The sequence below is a fragment of the Botryllus schlosseri genome, chromosome 14 (assembly GCF_051294905.1).
Source record: "Botryllus schlosseri isolate E-star chromosome 14, Bs_hap1, whole genome shotgun sequence".
Classification (NCBI taxonomy): domain Eukaryota; kingdom Metazoa; phylum Chordata; class Ascidiacea; order Stolidobranchia; family Styelidae; genus Botryllus; species Botryllus schlosseri.
Genome location: NC_137249.1, coordinates 8337644 through 8356936, shown reverse-complemented (window position 1 = coordinate 8356936; position 19293 = coordinate 8337644). Strand labels below are relative to the sequence as shown.

The 19293-nt window shown below is 41.1% G+C and overlaps 2 protein-coding genes across 3 annotated transcripts; one reads left to right on the top strand and one right to left on the bottom strand.

Moving 5' to 3' along the window:
- Positions 1-4985: 4985 nt before the first annotated feature.
- On the top strand, positions 4986-16597 carry LOC145455288 (nuclear cap-binding protein subunit 1-like). Of its 2 annotated transcripts, XM_080333239.1 has the most exons (18): positions 4986-5154; positions 6898-7093; positions 7157-7313; positions 7621-7742; positions 7810-7990; positions 11405-11623; positions 11693-11790; positions 12490-12664; positions 12815-12909; positions 12971-13078; positions 13347-13457; positions 13979-14094; positions 14164-14282; positions 14360-14547; positions 14645-14756; positions 15000-15143; positions 15894-16007; positions 16286-16597. In XM_080333239.1, the coding sequence occupies exons 1-18, from the start codon at positions 5115-5117 to the stop codon at positions 16397-16399; spliced, it is 2409 nt and encodes an 802-aa protein (XP_080189365.1). In that variant the 5' UTR covers positions 4986-5114; the 3' UTR covers positions 16400-16597. The 2 variants fall into 2 exon arrangements, with proteins under 2 accessions (XP_080189365.1, XP_080189364.1); XM_080333238.1 differs by having other exon boundaries at positions 13979-14282.
- A 423-nt stretch (positions 16598-17020) lies between these two features.
- On the bottom strand, positions 17021-19293 carry LOC145455289 (synaptic vesicle glycoprotein 2C-like). The gene has a single exon (XM_080333240.1). The coding sequence runs from the start codon at positions 19213-19215 to the stop codon at positions 17647-17649; it is 1569 nt and encodes a 522-aa protein (XP_080189366.1). The 5' UTR covers positions 19216-19293; the 3' UTR covers positions 17021-17646.

Genomic DNA, 19293 nt, shown 5'->3' with positions numbered 1-19293 from the left:
TGGCTAATCCGCTCAACACACGCAATGAGATGTAATGAACAGACAGGAGGACAGGACAGAAGAATGTCTAAAACGACCAAGTGGTCATTCAATCTAACATGCACCTCGGTCAAATGCCGGATATTGATCTTTCGGCGGTCTTTCTTTTTAACGCTTTCCTCGGTCTTTTCTTTCGCTTATCTGCGTTCGTCCTTCATCTGGCCGTTCAGTGGACTGTTTTTTGTGAAGACATCGTAATAACAGCGACACATGGGAGGGGGAGCGAGATCGAACGTGGACTGCCGAGACTCGAACCGCAATCTGTCGCGATGTAGCAGATAGTGGTGAATTAACGAACAACGCTCAGTGGTTGACACATAATGAAGCTAGTTTATGGCAGCATGTTCATTTGAGGCATACATCAGGGTCACCAACTCAAAATGGAAAAGGGACACTTTTAAACGTGGTAGATGCTGCGAGCAAACAATATTGTTACTGTATGTGGTATCCCTGGTGTTTGTCGACTACTATGGTCATTTACACCAGGCCAATTTTCTTCATTTTTATTCCGTAGATACCGACGTGTAGCACGGCCCACTTCTAAGCTTTTATAAGACACCACTTACGCGGATGAGATGGTGAGGAGGAGCTTGCTTAGGTAGGAATTCCGGATTCGACCTAGGCCGGACTCGAACCCGAAATCCATTGGTGTTGCAGTTGCAGCTGTGGATTATACCACTACGCTAATTCGCCATGTTTTGCAACAATTTTGCAATATCGGGACAGCTGCTAAATATACGGCACTGCGCCAGTCAATCAGTGGTTGTCAAAGTAGCCAAGAAGGCTATATCTCAGTAGAAGTAACAACACAGGATTCTACTTAAGTACGAATAGTGCTTTTAGAAGCAGTCCAAAACTACTTAAAGTAGAAGTATAATTAGCTGGCGTAGATTCCTACTCAAGTAAGTAAGTAAGTAAGTAGTCCTGAAAACCAGTTATAAATACTATCTCATGGACTGTCAAAAAGCTAGAAACTGACATATGCGGACAGTTCAGATAGCTGGATTCGTGCTTCTACATACGTCGCGGTACAAATGTTCAACATGGGTGGTTTTTAACTTATTTTTACCCCAGCACCCCGTACTTAAGACGATGAGCGACACGGGACTGTTGTATCCCATAATACACTCGTAGCTATTGGAGTGTGTATTCACAACCTAACGGTGGTAGGCCTAGAATTCAAAAACTCCGATCTCGGGGTGTCGATCGACTATTACACCCGACTTGTCAGCGACTGAACAACATTTTCTTATTTGAAAGTAGAAGTAGAATTGACTGACTTTAAAACTACTCGAGTAAGTTGTGAAAACGATCGATGTTTCATATGGGCGACAATGCGGTGTGGACGGAACCACGCAGCCCGCTACCGAAATTATATTCACGATACGTTCGTGAAATCATATTGGTCTACTGTGCGCGAAGCGAGATGAAAATTCTGGGCTTTACTCAGCTTTTATGAAAATTAAATGTTGATACTCCGTGAAAACAGCCCCGAAATTCCTCAGGCTATCTTTCTCCTTGAAGTATTAAACTACTTCTACTTGACAAACTGAAAATAGCGAAAAATAGGTAAGTAGTTCACTAAATATTGGAAGTAGAAGTAGTAGAAATTAGATATACTCGAGTAAGTACCCAAGTAGATGAAAACTACTTGAGTACTTCAAAAGTAGATTTACTTTGTTACTGACTACCTCTGGTGTCATGCATGGTTTGAGACAATGATCATTATCCATCGGCGTATATATTCAGTCAATATAGCTTAGTACTTGGTTACTTTACGAAAGAAGCGGCTCTGATTGATTCATGACGTAAAGCTTCGTTATGAATCCTATACTTGCCTATTTGCATGTCTTCCTAAGTCCCTACGTCAAGTTGTACCACATTTGTGCATATTCAATATTTTCAAGCATCATTTGGATCAAAATGTTGTTTACATTGTACATTGGCGTAAAATTTTGCTTTGGCAAAATAGAGGCAATACTGTACTTATTTTTGACCTTGAACTAGAGGTGGTCGAAGTATAGTCATTCTGGATATTCAAGTGCAAGTAGAAGTAGCGATTTGTAATTTTGTAAGTAAGAGGTTTAGCTTTGTCTAAAAAACTGACGAATGTCAAGTAGAAGTAAAAGTAGTCTAAAATCGTAACCACTTGAGGGAGTAGTGCTAGTAGAAAAAATTATTGGAAATACTTTGAAAAGTAGAAGTACCTCGTTACTTGCACTTCAAGGTATATTCATCTGTTCGGTGAAATTTAAGTCAGGACGCAACGACGATGGCGGGAGCGAGATATATATAACGTCCCGATGAGAACACGCTTTCCGTGAAAACCCTCTGAATTTCTCCGTCTCTTTCTCTCTCTCATTGGGAGAACGTGAGTAACTTTAAATATCGAAAATCATTTGGTTAAATAACAGCATAAATTATGACGAAGTAGAACTAGAAAGTCTCTGAACATTAGATTTACCTGAGTAAGTATAAGTACTGTACTAGAGGAAAAGTAGAGTATTTAAAAAAGTAGAAGTACTTCGAGTTTTTTACCACCTCTGCACTGAATACACCGTATTGCTATCGAAATTGGGCGTTCCATTACATTTACTCACTCTATTGAAGAAGCGTGGATAAAATTCCAACAAAATCTGTTATTATGATGATTAGGCTACTATATTTCCATTTTATGAGCTCCCATTCCCAGGAAAAGTAGAGTATTGAAAAAAGTAAAAGTACTTCGAGTTTCTCACCACCTCTGCAGTGAGTACACCGTATTGCTATCGAAATTGGCGTTCCATCACATTTTACTCACTGTATTGAAGAAGCGTGGATAAAATTCCAACAAAATCTGTTGTTATGATGATTAGGCTACTATATTTCCGTTTTATGAGCCCCCACCGAATGATTAATATATCATTGGTCCAACCTGATGTTTGGCAATGCTTAGGACAGGAGTATATGTAAGGACTCCATATCGAGTCAGATTTGATCGTGGCGGGTTATTCTCAGATCGTTTGCAGGTGGTGAGAATTAGGCAGATTATCACGTGCTTTTCTGAATTATTACCACACATTATTACCTGGTGGGTCGCATGATGCCCGCGAATTGGTGACCATGGTATAGACGTTATATCAGTGGTTCTAAACAGGTGCTCCATGAAACACTATATAGCTCGACACAAATTTTCGACCCCCATATTTACGGACTCGAAAAACGGGGCAGATCAACGGGGAATTTATTCACCAAACTCTGATCGCTGGTGAATTGACTAAAAAAGAAACGTCATTTTCCGAGTAGGTGCTCGGAAAACCGGTTTCCACGTCTGCTTTCCGTTGAGTTCGCCTTTTTTCCGTCAACTTTTTCGTCATGCAGAACAAGCCGTCTGCGCATGCATTTTTTGGCCGTGTTAAATAGATATGTCTCACTGGACGCCCTAACATTGTCGCCCCCCAATCGCTTCCTTTGGTGGTATAGCCCCCTTATTTCTCAAAATCACCCACAGGAGGGGGGGTGAAATCGCCCACGTTGGGTGGGATTTGGAACTACTGCACTAGACGTTTCCCTAAGCCAGCCCCAGCAGTCACCAGGACGTCAAGACACTCAACTTATAGGGCTACATTGGTTTGTGCTGATACAACACGTCTTCGCCATCATTGCTTGCAGGTTAGCGGTCGACTGTTCTGGTACGTACTGTGCAGTGGCTTACACAGGGGGGTTTGGTATCGGAATCATATGTCATCATAAGCACCTGTTGCGTCATAGCCGTAGTTGCTCATCACCACGTTATCTTTCTATAGATAACTTACCAAACCCGCATACTTTACGCAACGCAACATTACTTAATCCACGACAGTAGTACATCGTAACATATTCAAAGCATAGTAGCCTATATTATGAAACAGCGAAATTGCATGGTGACATCTCCAAAGTATATGAAGGATAAAGCTAAAGTGTGAAAGAATCACCAGCGTGTACTCAAAGGTTCCCGCTGGTATCACTGAGCATTGTGAGCAATGTGTGGGCTCATATATTGTAGGCTTACCATATTTTGGAAATCTAAAAAGAGGACACTTTTTCAGAAATTTGAGACTTGCAAAACCGGAGAAGAATTCTTAAAAACCAGTGAATTTTTCCCACTTTGTTATCGTTTGACTAAAAAAAGGTCATCTTTTCCGCTCAGAGCTCAAAATACCGTTTTTCTTCCCGCATTGCTAGGTGCGTAGGTGGATGACTAAAAAAAGGTCATCTTTCCGCCCAGAGATAAAATAACCGTTTTTCACTCCGAAATACCCGCCGGGGCGTCAGTTATGTGCTAATTTACGGCATATCACTCGCAAGTTGACCTAAATTTTCAAAATAGAGGACAAAATCTCAAAAAAGAGGTCAAAAGGGCGTCCTCCGAGGACACTTTCCAAAAAGTCAAAAAAGATAACAAATCCTCTTAAAAGAGGACGTATGGTAACCCTAATATATTGAAATGAAACCGAATATTTTCGGCTGACACTCGTCAGGGGTAATCGTCAGCAACTAGTAGAGAATTGGAAAGAACATTGTATATCAACAATCGTATCATACAATATACAATGTTCTTTCCAATTCTCTACTAGTTGCTGACGATTACCCCTGACGAGTGTCAGCTCTGTACCTCCGCTCCAAGAAGCTCTTCTGAGCAATGAGTGTATGCGGATATCGCCGACATCCCTATCAGCGCCAATATATAGGCACCCCGTCGCGCGAGGTTTGAGAAATTGAGACGTGCTATCAATGCAAATGTTGAATGATTTCAGGTTAGTATGTTGCGGTATTGCTATCCATTATGATGAGTTATGCCGAGAGGGTAGTGTAGATGAGGGGTCCGGTTTTGCCCAGTCATTCGAAAGTGGTTTCATACAAGGTGTGATTGTCAGTAATAGCTTTATCATCAGAATTTCCTTAGCTTTCGCTATAAATCTGAAAATTTTAAACTGATTTTACACTTTCAGTACGGGTATATTATTGCAATTCAATTACGGTAGTAGTATAGACTAGTAAATTCTTTCGTGCTTCTGGACCTGTGGTCAGCGGGGGTTCAAGTATTTGGTACTGGTATGTCACGGAGACGGCACCATGCATCATCGGATGAAGATGGTGAGTGTATAGTTCCATTTTTTGATAATTTCAGCAATGATACAAGTTGACATATGTTTCTTGAATGCTGCAGTATTGTTTCCATGATTCATATGCACCAAGAAAAAAGAATTGGTTCCTTCTTTAAATTGGTCGCTGCCTGAGCCCTGAGTCACTGTCAGTGTGATTTTAATATGATTTGAATGAAAGAACGTGCATGATTTGCATGACCAAATATGAAAGCTTTTTGGCCGAACTTGCATTCCCAAAATCATTATTCTTTAGGACGCTATTTTGCCAAACTTGCATCCTCAAAATCATTGTTGTAATTCTCTATAGGACGCCCAGAGTGAAATTAATGGCAACGTCTTGCACAACTTTCCTTTTTTAATTTTCAAGTTATTCTGTGAATGAAACCCTTCTCTCCCGCGCAAATTATTGTCGAAACGACGAAAACAACCAGTGTTGGTAGTGTGGTAGGACTCTAATAGATTTACCGATTACCAGTGAACCCGGCTCTTGAGAAATTTTGTAAAAATGTATCTGTACCTCCAAGAAGCTGTTCAAATAAATGTATTAACAACTATTAATATCAATTGGTAAACTAATAATATTATTATCAAATGATTTGTCAATATTGTAAGGAGGTCACGGCGTGATTAGATCAAGTGATCACGGATTGCGTAGGCCTCAGCGCAGGAGATAACGCGACGCTCACATCTTCCACGCGTGGTCTGCTCGTTATTGTAACTGTAGGCCGGGGAGGGGGGATATTGGGGTTGGGGAGGGTTAGAGTATCCCAAGAAGAGTATTGACTGCGGGGGATATTAGTGTTGGGGGAAGGGGGATACTCGGCTAAGAAGTGGGTTAGGGTTGGGGTGATTGATATTATGGTTGAGAGTATCGTGTCCCTCACCCACACCTTAATCTTTGAATACCAACTTTGATCCTGACCTCTCAACCCTAATATCCATCACCCCCAACCGTAATCCTGGGATACCATAACACCAACTTTGACCCTAACCCTCCCCCAACCCTAATATCCCCCTCCCTAATCCTGATATCCATCACCCCATCCGTAATCTTACAATACCCTAACTCCAACTTTTACCCTAACCCTGCCCCAACCGTAATATCCCCACATCCAACCCTAATATCCCCCTCCCGAACCCTAATATTCCGCTAATCCAACCCTAATCTTGGGATGTCCTAACCCCAACTTTGACCCTAACCCTCCCCCGACCCTAATATCCCCCTCCCAAACCTTCAACAATAACGAGCAGACGCTTGGTCGATGTGAGCGTCGCGTTTTCTCGCGCGTTTACGCATTACGTGATCTAATCACGCCGTGACCTCTGCACAATATTGACAAATCACTTGATAATAATATTATAAGTTTGGTGATTCATATTTATAGTTGGTAACACATTTTGTTACAAAATTTCCCAAGTGCCGAATTCACAAAGTGCCGAGTTCACTAGTAACCGATTTAACTAATATTATCCGAATTCACTACTTGCAGTTGACTGTATTATCTGCCAATCTCCTTTTCCCAGCCTGTTCAGTATCCAACAAATGGTTGATACGTTCATTTTCAGTAGCTCTCCACATGCTATGTATGTGTAGTTTCGTTTTGATATCGGAAGTCAGTTCATTTTTGCTATGATAGACTGTTGCAGTGTGTGTTTATTGTTTGACAAACATTTCGACATCTTTATAGTCTTGCAATGTTTTAATCTAATCTCAAACTACTACTTCCTCCAGATGAAACAAACCTTTCCAAGAGAAGAAAGGTTACCGAATCGTCAGAGGAGATTGAAAAACGCTTGGAATCATTGATTTGCCGTGTAGGAGAGAAAAGTACCTCTTCACTTGAAAGCAATCTGGAAGGTTTATCAGTCGTGTTGGCCGCTGATCTTCCCAATTTCAAATCGCAAATATTGAGAATCCTAGTCCTCTGGTTTGTATTTTTCATGAACTCGGTCACACATTTGGTGTTTGAAAATATCACTCTTTCAATCAGCTCGTACCAACTCCCGGAAAAATGTACAATATATAGTACCCTCGTCGGATTGCTCAACGTCAGAAACTATAATTGTGGCAGCGATTTCGTTGAGATGATAATTCGGGAATTGAAGCGCTTGATCAATCAGAATCAGTATGAAGAAGGGAGCTATATTGTGAGTTGCGTTTCAGCAGATATGACAAGATTTTGTTGAAGAGTTTTATGAACTTGCATCTAGTATTTGGATCGATTTGTGTTACAACTTGGCTGGATATTATCCAACTTCAGTCGGTATTTCGTATTGTCCAAGAGGAATTTAGAGTAGCTTGAAAACAAAAAATCGCTAGATTAGAAATAATTCGTATCACTACTGACAACCTCTGCCCGTGCAAGGGATTTGGTAGAAGTGGAATATCATGTGGAATTGTCTACAATGCATCCCCCACCCCAAAAAAAAAACCTGTCATGTTTTATTTGTTCAGGTGCGATTTCTGGCGGATTTGGTCAGCTGTCACGTGATATCTACCGACTCCCTGCTGTCGTTATTTGACAGCTTTCTGGCAGTGACAAGGGAAGATGACCTGCCTCAGGCGCGGCGGGATTGGTAATTTCACTCTGAGCTCACCTGTTTCACATGACATAATCAACCGCGATTTTTCCGTCCCTCTCAGGTACGCTTACACGGTCGTTGCCGCACTGCCTTGGGTTGGCGCGGAGCTGAACGACAAAGTGCCGGATCAGCTGAATAAATTGCTCTCAACGATCAAGGCGTACATCGAGAAGAAGCGAGACACGACTTATCACGCTTTTCTCAGAGTTTGGTCGTCAGACGAGCCGCATCCTCAGGAAGAGGTGGGTTTTAGGGTGGAGTGAAAAAAAGAAAATTTTGAATTTCAAAAAGTGCCTCTGATATTTGGCCCCAAATCAAAAATGAATAACTTCTATCATAATTTCAGGTTCTTACGCCCTCTAGTGGCCGAGCTTATTCACCAAACGAGTCGAAAATAGCTAATTTTGCCAAATCCTGATAACCGCTTATGCTAGAAAGCCAGTTTTGGGTTTAAAATATGTGGAAGCAACATGTTTCTATCTCACTTCCATAGAACTTTGTCCTGAAAATGTACAGAAAAAAAGTTAATAGCAAATTGTCGATTTTCAGACCGCCATTAAAAGTGTTGGATGGTTGTACCAAATTTGCAATGCCGATTAGCATGTTACTGTTTGTTGCATTGCTGCTTTAACAACGAAATCTTGTTTGAAGGACTTATCAGTTGATTTTTATATCAACCAAGTATAATTTGGATAGTAGAGAGCATGATTGAACTTTCTTCATAGTTGCAAAGGAGCTACATAACCATTGGATTTGGTGCAATGTATTTTCCATAAATGAGTTCCTATTGCGCGAAAAGTCAATAAACTGATGTTGAAATTTAGTCAACTAACTCGGTATCGCTTACAGGAGCTGCTGCTGCAACTTGTGTATTGCAAGATGTTGGAATAACCAACTAAAAAAGTGATTCGTTTGTGGTAGATCACGGCAAATTACGACGAGAGAGAGAAAGTTGCAGAAAAGAAATACAAAGAAGAGAAGCAGAAAACTTGTATCTTGTGTATGGACTCTACTTCGATGGAAGAAAAGATGACACTTTGAATATGGTTGTGGCACCCGCTGGAAAATGCTCTATGACAACAGACCTGGAGGAACATATTGTTTTAGTAGGATAACCAGGTGAGTATTACCTCTGTCACTTGTGACCTCCCAATGGAAAAGGTCGTATTTTGGCAAGAAATATATCGGTTTATTTCCAACACCGACCTCTGCAAAATCCCAGCTGTTGTGAGATCAAACGGTACAGCTTCAATGACAGGGAGATTCAAAGGCTGCATTCGTGCAATGGAAGAAATTTTACAAAGACCACTTCAATGGGCTATCTGCTTGCTTCATGATAATGAGCTGCCATTCTACATATCCGCCTTGAAAGTTGTAATTTATAATATTGTATTGCGTGTTTGAATTACGCATTGCTGTGAAAACATATCTTAATGGCAGCTCATTACCATGAAGCAAGCAGATAGCCCATTGTAGTGGTCTTTGTAGAAGTTCATTGCACGAATGCAGCCTTTGAATCTCCCTGTCATTGAAGCTGTACTGTCTGATCCCACGACAGCTGGGTTTTTGCAGAGTTTGGTGTTGGAAATAAACTGATACATTTCTTGGCAAAACACGACCTTTTCCATTGGGAGGTGACAAGTGACCGAGGTAATACTGACCTGGTTCTCCTACTAAAACAATATGTTTCTCCAGCTCTGCTGTCATAGAGCATTCTCCAGTTGGTGCCTCAACCATATTCAAAGTGTCATCTTTTCTTCCATCGAAGTAGAGTCCATACACAAGATTTAAGTTTTCTGCTTCTCTTCTTTGTATTTCTTTTCTGCACCTTTCTCTCTCTCCTCGTAATTTGCCGTGATCTACCACAAACGAATCACTTTTTTAGTTGATTATTCCAACATCTTGCAATACACAAGTTGCAGCAGCAGCTCCTGTAAGGTCCAATACATTAGACCGTTCACAAACTCTTGCCAAGTTGATCCCCAACACATGGTTTTGGTTTGATGGTTGAGTACCACCCATAAAAGTTGAATCATTACCAGAAGATGTTGATTAAGATTGCATTGACTCTGAATCACTTTGATTAAAGCTGAATTGCCGAATAGAAGTGCTGGCACCTGCATTAGAATCACCGGTTGTTGGATTGAGCTTGACTGCCTTCGAAATCTTTCGTCAGCTGATGAAAGAGGCACAGCGTCAACCAAACATTTTCCCTTGCGCTCTGCTTTCTGATCTTCAAATCTTTCGGTGCCATCCTTAAGCCACATTGGAGTGCAATTTTATATCTCTGTTTGCTATCGCAGCAGAAGATGCCAAAAAGCCTATCAATATCTTGCAAGAACGTAGTTTCCATTTCTTTATAAGAATTTGATGTTCTAGATTTCTTGTGATACCGAGTTAGTTGTATAAATTTCAACATCAGTTGATTGACTTTTCGCGCAATAGGAAACTCATTTATGGAAAATACATTGCACCAAATCCAATGGTCATGTAGCTCCTTTGCAACTATGAAGAAAGTTCAATCATGCTCTCTACTATCCAAATTATACTAGGTTGATATAAAAATCAACTGATAAGTCCTTCAAACAAGATTTCGTTGTTAAAGCAGCAATGTAACAAACAGTAACATGCTAATCGGCATTGCAAATTTGGTACAACCATCCAACACTTTTAATGGCGGTCTAAAAATCGACAATTTGCTTGTAACTTTTTTTCTGTACATTTTCAGGACAAAGTTCTATGGAAGTGAGATAAAAACATGTTGCTTCCACATATTTAAACCCAAAACTGGCTTTCTAGCATAAGCGGTTATCAGGATAGGGCAAAATTAGCTATTTTCGACTCGTTTGGTGAATAAGCTCGGCCACTAGAGGGCGTAAGAACCTGAAATTATGATAGGAGTTATTCATTTTTGATTTGGGGCCAAATATCAGAGGCACTTTTTGAAATTCAAAATTTTCTTTTTTTCACTCCACCCTAGTGGGTTTTGTTTGACTGACAGAGCGTCTAAACTGGCACTTTCCAAACTTTTTTTGACTCACCAACCCTTTATCAAGCTCGACATATCTTTATCACCTCCCAAAAGCTAGATGTCATCATGGATTGAGTACTTCTACTTTTCCTTAGTACTCTAGTAGGTTCCATCTACTTGCTTCACTTACAGAAGTAATTTTTGTTCAGTTCTTTGGTGCTGAAATACTAATTTTATCAAATGAAAAGCAGTTTTTGGATTCACTTCAACAACACCTTGCTACGAAATCGAATGAATTCGTAAATAAGTATGGTTGGTTTAATGTGAAGCAAATCTCACCGACTTGACTCATCCATCGATTATAATTGGCCTTTATATTGGACATGGCAAAAAACCTGACTGATTATTAAATATATTGACGGTAAGTTGTAATATTTTCACCCCCTTTTGAACTTTTTCACCCTTCCGCTAATCGCGCCCTTAGTTATTTCCGTCCCCTGTCTCTCTCCACGGCAATATTGCTCACTTAGTGAACCACAGCTCTAAATCGTCGCATATCTAGCGTCAACGGCGGTGGGAGTTTTTTGAATATGCCGTCAGTACATGTGTCGAATCACAGGACAGCGGCTCGAATGATGTTCAAAGTCATTACGGACTCTTAACACGAAGACAATTTTCATTTCAGTATCTGCAATGCTTGTGGACGCAGATTGTGAAGCTCGCCGACGACAACTGGGTGGAAGATCTGATACCGAGGCCGTACCGCGCCTTCGAAGGAATCCTGCTGGAATCTCTGCAGCACAACATCCCCAATTTCGTGCCTCCCCCTCACAAGGAGGGCTATTCCAGATATCCCATGCCGAGGGTGATATTCCGCATATTTGATTACACCGACTGTCCGGAGGTTGGATTTGTTGTAATTTTCGATGCTTTATTTGGATTTGTGTGATAGCTGGTTTTCGCTCGCTCCTAGGGTCCCTTGATCCCTGGCAATCATTCTATCGAGAGATGGCTGGTCGAAGATTGTCTCGCACTCACGCTGAAGACACACAGTCTGGACAAAAAAGAATGGTACATGTTACGGGCATCTTATATAAGCTAATGAGTTGGCCAAATCGAGCTCCTGGGTGATCTGAGTTGACTATTTGAGTATGGATTATATGGAAAATTCAAATATGTACCTTTTATGCGACTACAAAGGAAATGCTTCCAATTCCACTCCATATAAACACAATTTCTCCGATCAAACCTACATTATTGGAATTTGTGACACCGCTGCGGGTTGATCACGCCTTGACAGAGATGTCATTTCAGTGCGCGGCTTCCTACTACATGTTTTGGATGCTGTGATAGGATCAATTAAGGTTTGAGGTATTCCGTGTTTGGAAATAATCATCGAAACTATAATTTTTGTTGATAGTACAACCCTTACTGGAAAGATGTGCCGAAGTTTGGTACGGTACTTGAAAAAAAATCGTCTCTATAATTAAGAATAGTACCGTACTCGATTTCGATTTGAGTATCCTAATTATTGTACCCAGCCTTATAAATGAATCATCTGGGTCTTACGCTGTGAAATCTTTGCACTATTGTGATATGTCCTCCGTGATTGGACAGGAAATTTGAACTAACAACGACTAAAAAGAGTGGATTTTTGCGGCAATGATGCAATTAGAAGAATGTGTTTAGATTTTGAACTCCTTTTCAGTCCAATTCTATATTGGAGAATTTCATATTTATGGTAACTTGAACGTATGTTCTTGTTTACAGCGCGGTCGCGTTGCTCAATATTGTGGGACGAGAAAAAGTGCCGATAAATCACATGGTAATAGAAGTGCTTTTGGGAGAGATGTTTCGCCTACCGGCTCAGAAATATCCCGAGGTCTTCTTCACTGCAATGTTGATCGAGCTGTGCAAAGTTCAACCAGGGACTGTACCGCAAGTTGTATCCTTTGAAGAACCAGAGTTTCTTTCACACGCACGGTTTCATGTTGGATACTAATTTTAGTGGCAAATTGTCTGGTGATTTTTCCGGTTATGGATTTTTTGCAGCATTGATCTTTACGAGATGATCCTTGACCTAGATCACTTTAAGCTCGCTCTGGCCTCTGAAATGCTGTTTGAAAGACTGGACACCATGAATATAACATGCGTCGATAAATTCGTCAATTGGTTCTCTCACCACTTGAGGTATATTACTTAATCGGCGAGTCCCGGTAATTGTTTTGTTGTAATCGCAATTTGTGTTCAGTAATTTCCAGTTCCGTTGGAGTTGGGACGAATGGTCGGACTGTTTGAATGAGGATTATTCTCGTCCGAAACCGAAATTTGTTCGAGAAGTGTTGGGAAAGAGTCTGCGGTAAGATCGGTTTCTTTTCGATCGTATCCTTATCTGGTCGTGACTTCTATCCTGGTATGTGTCCGATATATATTTGGTGAGGATGTAAGTTGAATTAAGTCTTCGGCACTTTGAAATGAGAAACGATTAAATAGTATCTATTAATTCGTAACATATTTAGGCATAAATACATAATAAGGCAAGCATTGTTACTTGTTATGAGAGTACCAAGTTGCAATTTATATGTCCGAGTCAGAACTCCCAGGCTCTAACTTGTGCTGCTTTTCAGTTTGTCTTACCATCAGCGTCTGGTTGAAAATGTTCCGGATTCTTTCGGACCGTTGCTGCCAGCTGAGCCAAAATGCTACTTCAAGTATGCTGAGAAAATTGAAAATGCCAGGTAAGGTCACCGTACTCAATAACCTTGCGTGGTAATTAACCTATGATCTCTTTTTTTTTAAATTCAAGTCTTTCCCTAAGAATATTTGAGGTAGGCTTCAATATCGTAGCACACGGCAATCATTTGTGTTTCTTCAAGAGGGCACGCGATGCGAGTTCAGCCATCTATGTAGTAATGATACAATGATGCATAATAATCAGCCTATGCCAAGTATAGGCAGGATTCTAATTCATTAAAACCATCGAATTCCTCTGCCCGTTGGAAAGACTAACCAGTATAAAATGAAGTTGATGGCACATTGACACTACCTAGCAATACGATGTCAATGCCAGCATTGAGGTGCATGCTATTTTGCTAGTAACTGCTGGGTGATGTTATATCTTCGTATTCCATGACTAAACGTATTCATACTACTAAACGTCTACTTGCAAGTGGTAGAAATTCGCTTTATGTCAGAGTGTGCAAACTTTGTCGACAATTGCCTGAGTAGCCTATTCCACTGTCCTGACCTTCCATTTTAGCGAGTTGGATGACGCAGCTCAAACTGCGTCACAGCGACTGATTGCCTGCATCAAACAAAAAGCGACCGAGGAGGATTTGAGGACTATTCTGCAAGAGATTCCATGCCGGGCTTCAGGTAATATCACGGATAACAGGTGCTGTCTCGTTATTCCTGTAGTGACATCAATGTTTTTTATGTTTGTAGCAAATGGTGGTGATGAGGAATACAGCCCCACGAGACTCAACGCTTTGATGCAGACACTGTTGCATCTCTCCCAAAAATCATTCAGCCATTCGTGCAGCGCCCTGGCGAAATTTCACAAGGTATGCTGTTGTTATCTTTGATACGTTTGAAATTTTGCTAGACTCGTGTGGCCATGATATTTTCAATTTCTTCACAGTTGATAAAATGGGCGTCTAACAGCGACTCTGGCAAGATCGACGTGCTGCGGATCGTTCACACAGTGTGGCGGTCTCATCCGCAAATGATCATCGTGCTAGTCGACAAGATGATACGTACGCAGATTGTCAGCTGCGCCACTGTCGCAAAATGGATCTTCTCTCCTTACATGGCCAAAGACTTCACAAAGTAAGTGTACCTCGTCAGAATAGTGACGCAGTCTTGTAAATCTTTTGCGGTGACTACTTGAAATGGCTTGGCGCGTTACCGCTGTTTTACGCTTCAGAATGTATGTCTGGGAGATTATGCATTCCACAATCAGGAAGATGAATATGCATGTGACGAAGGTCAAAACGGAGATGGTTGATATTAAAGACAAAGCAAAATTTGCTGTAAAGGTTTGGATGTTGTTCTGCTTCCGATTCTTGACTTTCAAAGCTAGAGTGCTTTCGCAACTATCTCTGGGGAATCAACCCTGTAAAAAAGCTGGATAGTACATTTAACACTGGCATTCATAAGACACAATGTAGTTATGAATGCTCGTCATGGCTGCTGACTGAAGGGAGTTGATGATTCTCTGATTGCATGATATGCTCATATGTTTCTTTTAATGTTTTATACACTGCGTTCTGCGTCTTTAGGCTGAGGAAGACATGGATGACGAAACGGAGATGATGAACACGTACGCCAGCTTCGCGCCGTCCGCCGAAGATGTCGCTAAAGTGGAAGAGAAATTAGATTCTGCCAAATCTGAACAGAAGAACCTGTTCCTCGTCATATTCCAGGTAGGCTTCGTCAGTAGGCGTAGCCAGGGTTTGCATTAGATTGAAGTAATTATACATGATGAGAAGCCATATATTTTGGTGACTTTGTAGCTCATAACCTGAAATTTTGCCTGCTGGAAACAGCAAACACATCTACGAGCTGCTTTGTGTGTCGGAAGAATCACATAGTCACAATTGTGATTTTGGGCTGCAAACGAGCATAGCTCATGGCCAAGGAGTCGTTAGTTTACTATCAATAGGCAGACATATGTTTATTTTGATAAAATGCTAGCTCAGATAATGCAGCATAGAGCTGGCAATGTTTTCGTAGACGTGGTGAATGTGGAAAATAAGTGTGTTCCTAAATTTAGTATATAAATTGGCCCGCTGTACTTCATCTAATAACAAATTCGATTCAGTGTGTCTCTCGTTTAGATAGGTCTTAGGTTATATCTTATCAAACCACATGTCCATTATGTGCAGTTTTTGTGAGACAAGTCAACGCAGGGATGTAATTTGAAAAACTTTTCTCCTGTCATTACGGTGTATGCAAATTAGCTTGATTGGCTCCTGAGTCCTGAGCTTGACTTGAGACAGGTCTAGCCTGTCATCCTTTTTCATATACATTAGCATCAATATCTGGTAAAATAATAAAGAGATGTGTATTGCTGTGTAACATTAGCACACTTTATAATGATGATTCTTCTGCTTATATTGAATGCAGGCCGATTATTTTGAGTGCATATTTATATACCTGTCTTTTTCCTACAGAGATTCATAATGGTGCTGTCGGACCACATGGTGAGATGTAGCAATGCTGGGACGGATTACAACACTCCCTGGTTTAAAAACACCATCGAGAGACTGCAACAAATGTTTCTGGTGGTAAGTGCTTGGCAGTAGAGTTGTTGATCTTCAAATGGTCATGTCATTCCATGTCGAAGCATAAATCTATCAGGTGCCTTTGCTGTTGTCATCTAGCACTACGGTTACCGTTGCATTTGTGGAACTATAGTCCGTAAATACTGCGTTGAAGGACGAGGAATCTAAACACTTGCGTTCAATTGGCTATGTCCCACAAAGTTATATTGCAAAAAATGCTTGGTCACAACAATTCGTAGCATTATTTCAAGGTCCGTTCAGCTCTGCTTCTGCTTTTACAGCACAGCAGCATCGTACATCAGTATATGAACACATTGGAAAATCTGCTCTTTACTGCCGAATTGGATAAGTGCATCCTATCAGTCTTCCAACAGTTCATGTCGCTAACTGCATGAGGAGGAACGTCTCGACGGCGCCATTTACTTTGGCGGGCAATTTCGTTATGGATGACTGGTCGTGAATGTCTTCAGACACACATTTCACTAATATAGCAATAGTATGCTATGCTGGCCATTTGATGCCAATACTGAATTAGCATTGACGCTGTTAACATCTCTAAATGAGTGCTTTTGTAAATAACACCTGTGACTGAGCGCTTTTGTATATGGCTAATACTGGCAGGTGTTTTCTGGAGAAGATATTTTTTAGCCATCGTTATTTAAGGGATGAATCGCTTGACAGAATTGGGAAGGGTGGCTTGCTATTATATGATGATTAAAACCATCTGGAATAGGAACAAATGTCAATACACCATATCCTAGAATTAGCAAGTGTCAATACCAGCTCGGCGGGGCAGCAGTACAGTGCCTCTCAAAAAACATCCTGCATTACAAAAAATTTTGTATTCAAGATACTTGCGGACCAGCCTATTGACGTGACGCAGATGTCCACGGCTTACCAACCATGAGCCGCAAAGTCATCAGGTTCTAAAATCCGCATCAAGCGGGTTCAGCAAAATTTAGGCCGTAATCTAGCAATGCCCACTCTCACGGCACCGTCGAGCATCCCTCACAATGTCACCGAGAACCACTGCTTTAATGGCTATAGTTAATTAGTTATACATGTGTACACATCAAACGCTCATATTAGAAGTTTCATACTTTGCGCAACATATAGGAGCTTTCAGAGTTACATAAAGGCTCTAGCAAAAGTTGATGTTGGGTAACCATACGTCCTCTTTTAAGAGGATTTGTCCTCTTTTTTGACTTTGTTGAAAGTGTCCTCTTTTTTGAGATTTTGTCCTCTTTTTTGAAAATTTAGGTCATATTTAATGCGAGTGATATGCCCTAAATTAGCACGGAAGTGACGCTCCGGCTGGGCGAAAATTCACCGATTTTTGAGAATTCTTCTCCGGTTTCGCAAGTTTCAAATTTCTGAAAAAGTGTCCTCTTTTTAGATTTCCAAAATATGGTAACCCTAATGTTGGGGGACAGCAGATATCTCATGACAATTGCACCACTTGATGCACATTTAATTGCACTGTTATCAGTTTACTGAACTACACACAACAGGCACATATAATATAACATGGTACAAAGTGCAGGAGATATTGATCACATTTGCTTCGCATAAAATATTATGCCATTTAAAAATGAATATACAGTAGCCTACACACTTCTTGCATACAATCAATAAAACATCTTCACAGCAACGTTCTGCCCCGCAAACTCGGCAACTTGAAACCGGCGACTCCTGCCAAAGCATAAGCTAAGAAAACAGTTATTATAGGAATGCTGCAACTAGAATCCATAAACACTGCAAAGATGGCCGTACCAAGAATTGAGCCCAGACGACTGATGCCACAGGCATTGCCAACCGCGGCCGACCGGATACTTGTTGGGTACATTTCAACAGTTAGCACATCCAGCGCGTCCCAGCATCCTACGGATATACCGTTAAATATAGAGTTCATCACGATAATTGTAGGTTTAGAGGTAGTGAACCAAAATAGAAAAACAGACAAGGCTGACAAAAATGCCGTTGATATCAACATGGTTCTGGAGCCGATTCTGTCCATTAGCAATATTACAGCCACGTTGCCAGGAAGTTGTCCCAGAAATCCAATCAGGACATCCACATACACAGTTGGAGATTCGTCGACAATAGATTCATTCGATGTATTGAGATCATGAATCACACATGGTGAGCCATCAAATTTTTCTGCTCTTTCCATCAGCACTGGCATCCACATTGCCATTCCGTAACCTCCAAAAGCAACCAGTACCGATATCAACATGATAATGACAGACTGAACCCTTCTCACGGGTAAAAATATTTGAACTAATTGTGTTTTCCATAGGTGAAATCCATTACGGAACTCAGCACACAGGAGCTTGATAGAGCAGCATTTCTTGGCAACGTTTGCAGTTGTGTTCAAGCGCATTTCTGAGTTATCGTCAGGGTCTAGAAGTGCCTCATTCTCACTCTCAGTGTTCCTTTCAGGGTGTATAATATTGTTAACACCAAATTGTTGCTTTGGTCCTAGATGATTCCAATCAAACATGATCGACAAAACATGTTGAGCTTGACCATATTTCCCAGTCGAGTATAAAAATCTGGGACTTTCCGGCAAATATGATATTAGAAGACAAGATGATAAACTCGGTATTCCGCACAATATTGTGAAAAGACGCCATTGTTGACCGTACGGCGAAAAAAAGGCAACATATTCAGAGTCTGGTAACAGGAACCACGCCAACAGTCCAGATAATATGTTGCCTATCATCCAACACATTGCGAGTGCACTGATCATTGCACCGCGACGATTATTCTGCTGGAACTCACTGAAATACGTAAAGCATACTGGCAGAGAACCACCAGCTCCAATTCCACTCAAAAATCTAAAAGCAACCAAAAATGGATAGTTTGGGCTGATGCCAGATAAAATACCAAAAACAGCGTTCACTGCGAGTGACAAGCACAAAGTCTTCCGTCTGCCGCGGCTATCTGCAATTGAGCCCCAAAAGTACCCACCGATCAACATTCCAGAGAATAGAGCAAACGGCAGTCCTGAAAGAGCAGCGTATGAAATATCCATCTCCCGTTTGATGTGTGGCAAAATGAATGATACACATAGGATCTCAATCGCATCGCTCGCATTCGCCCAGCCACACTGGGCTAACAAAATGTACTGCCATAACCCGTGGCCGGCCTTGGAGAAAGCTTCGTCGTAGCTGTAGCTTCGCCGTTGATGGTCATCGGCTCTGGGCATATTTTATCGTTCTGTAGGAGATCACACCGAAAGCAAAACAAACCAAGACGTATGCATAGTTGTATTTCGAGTACAATC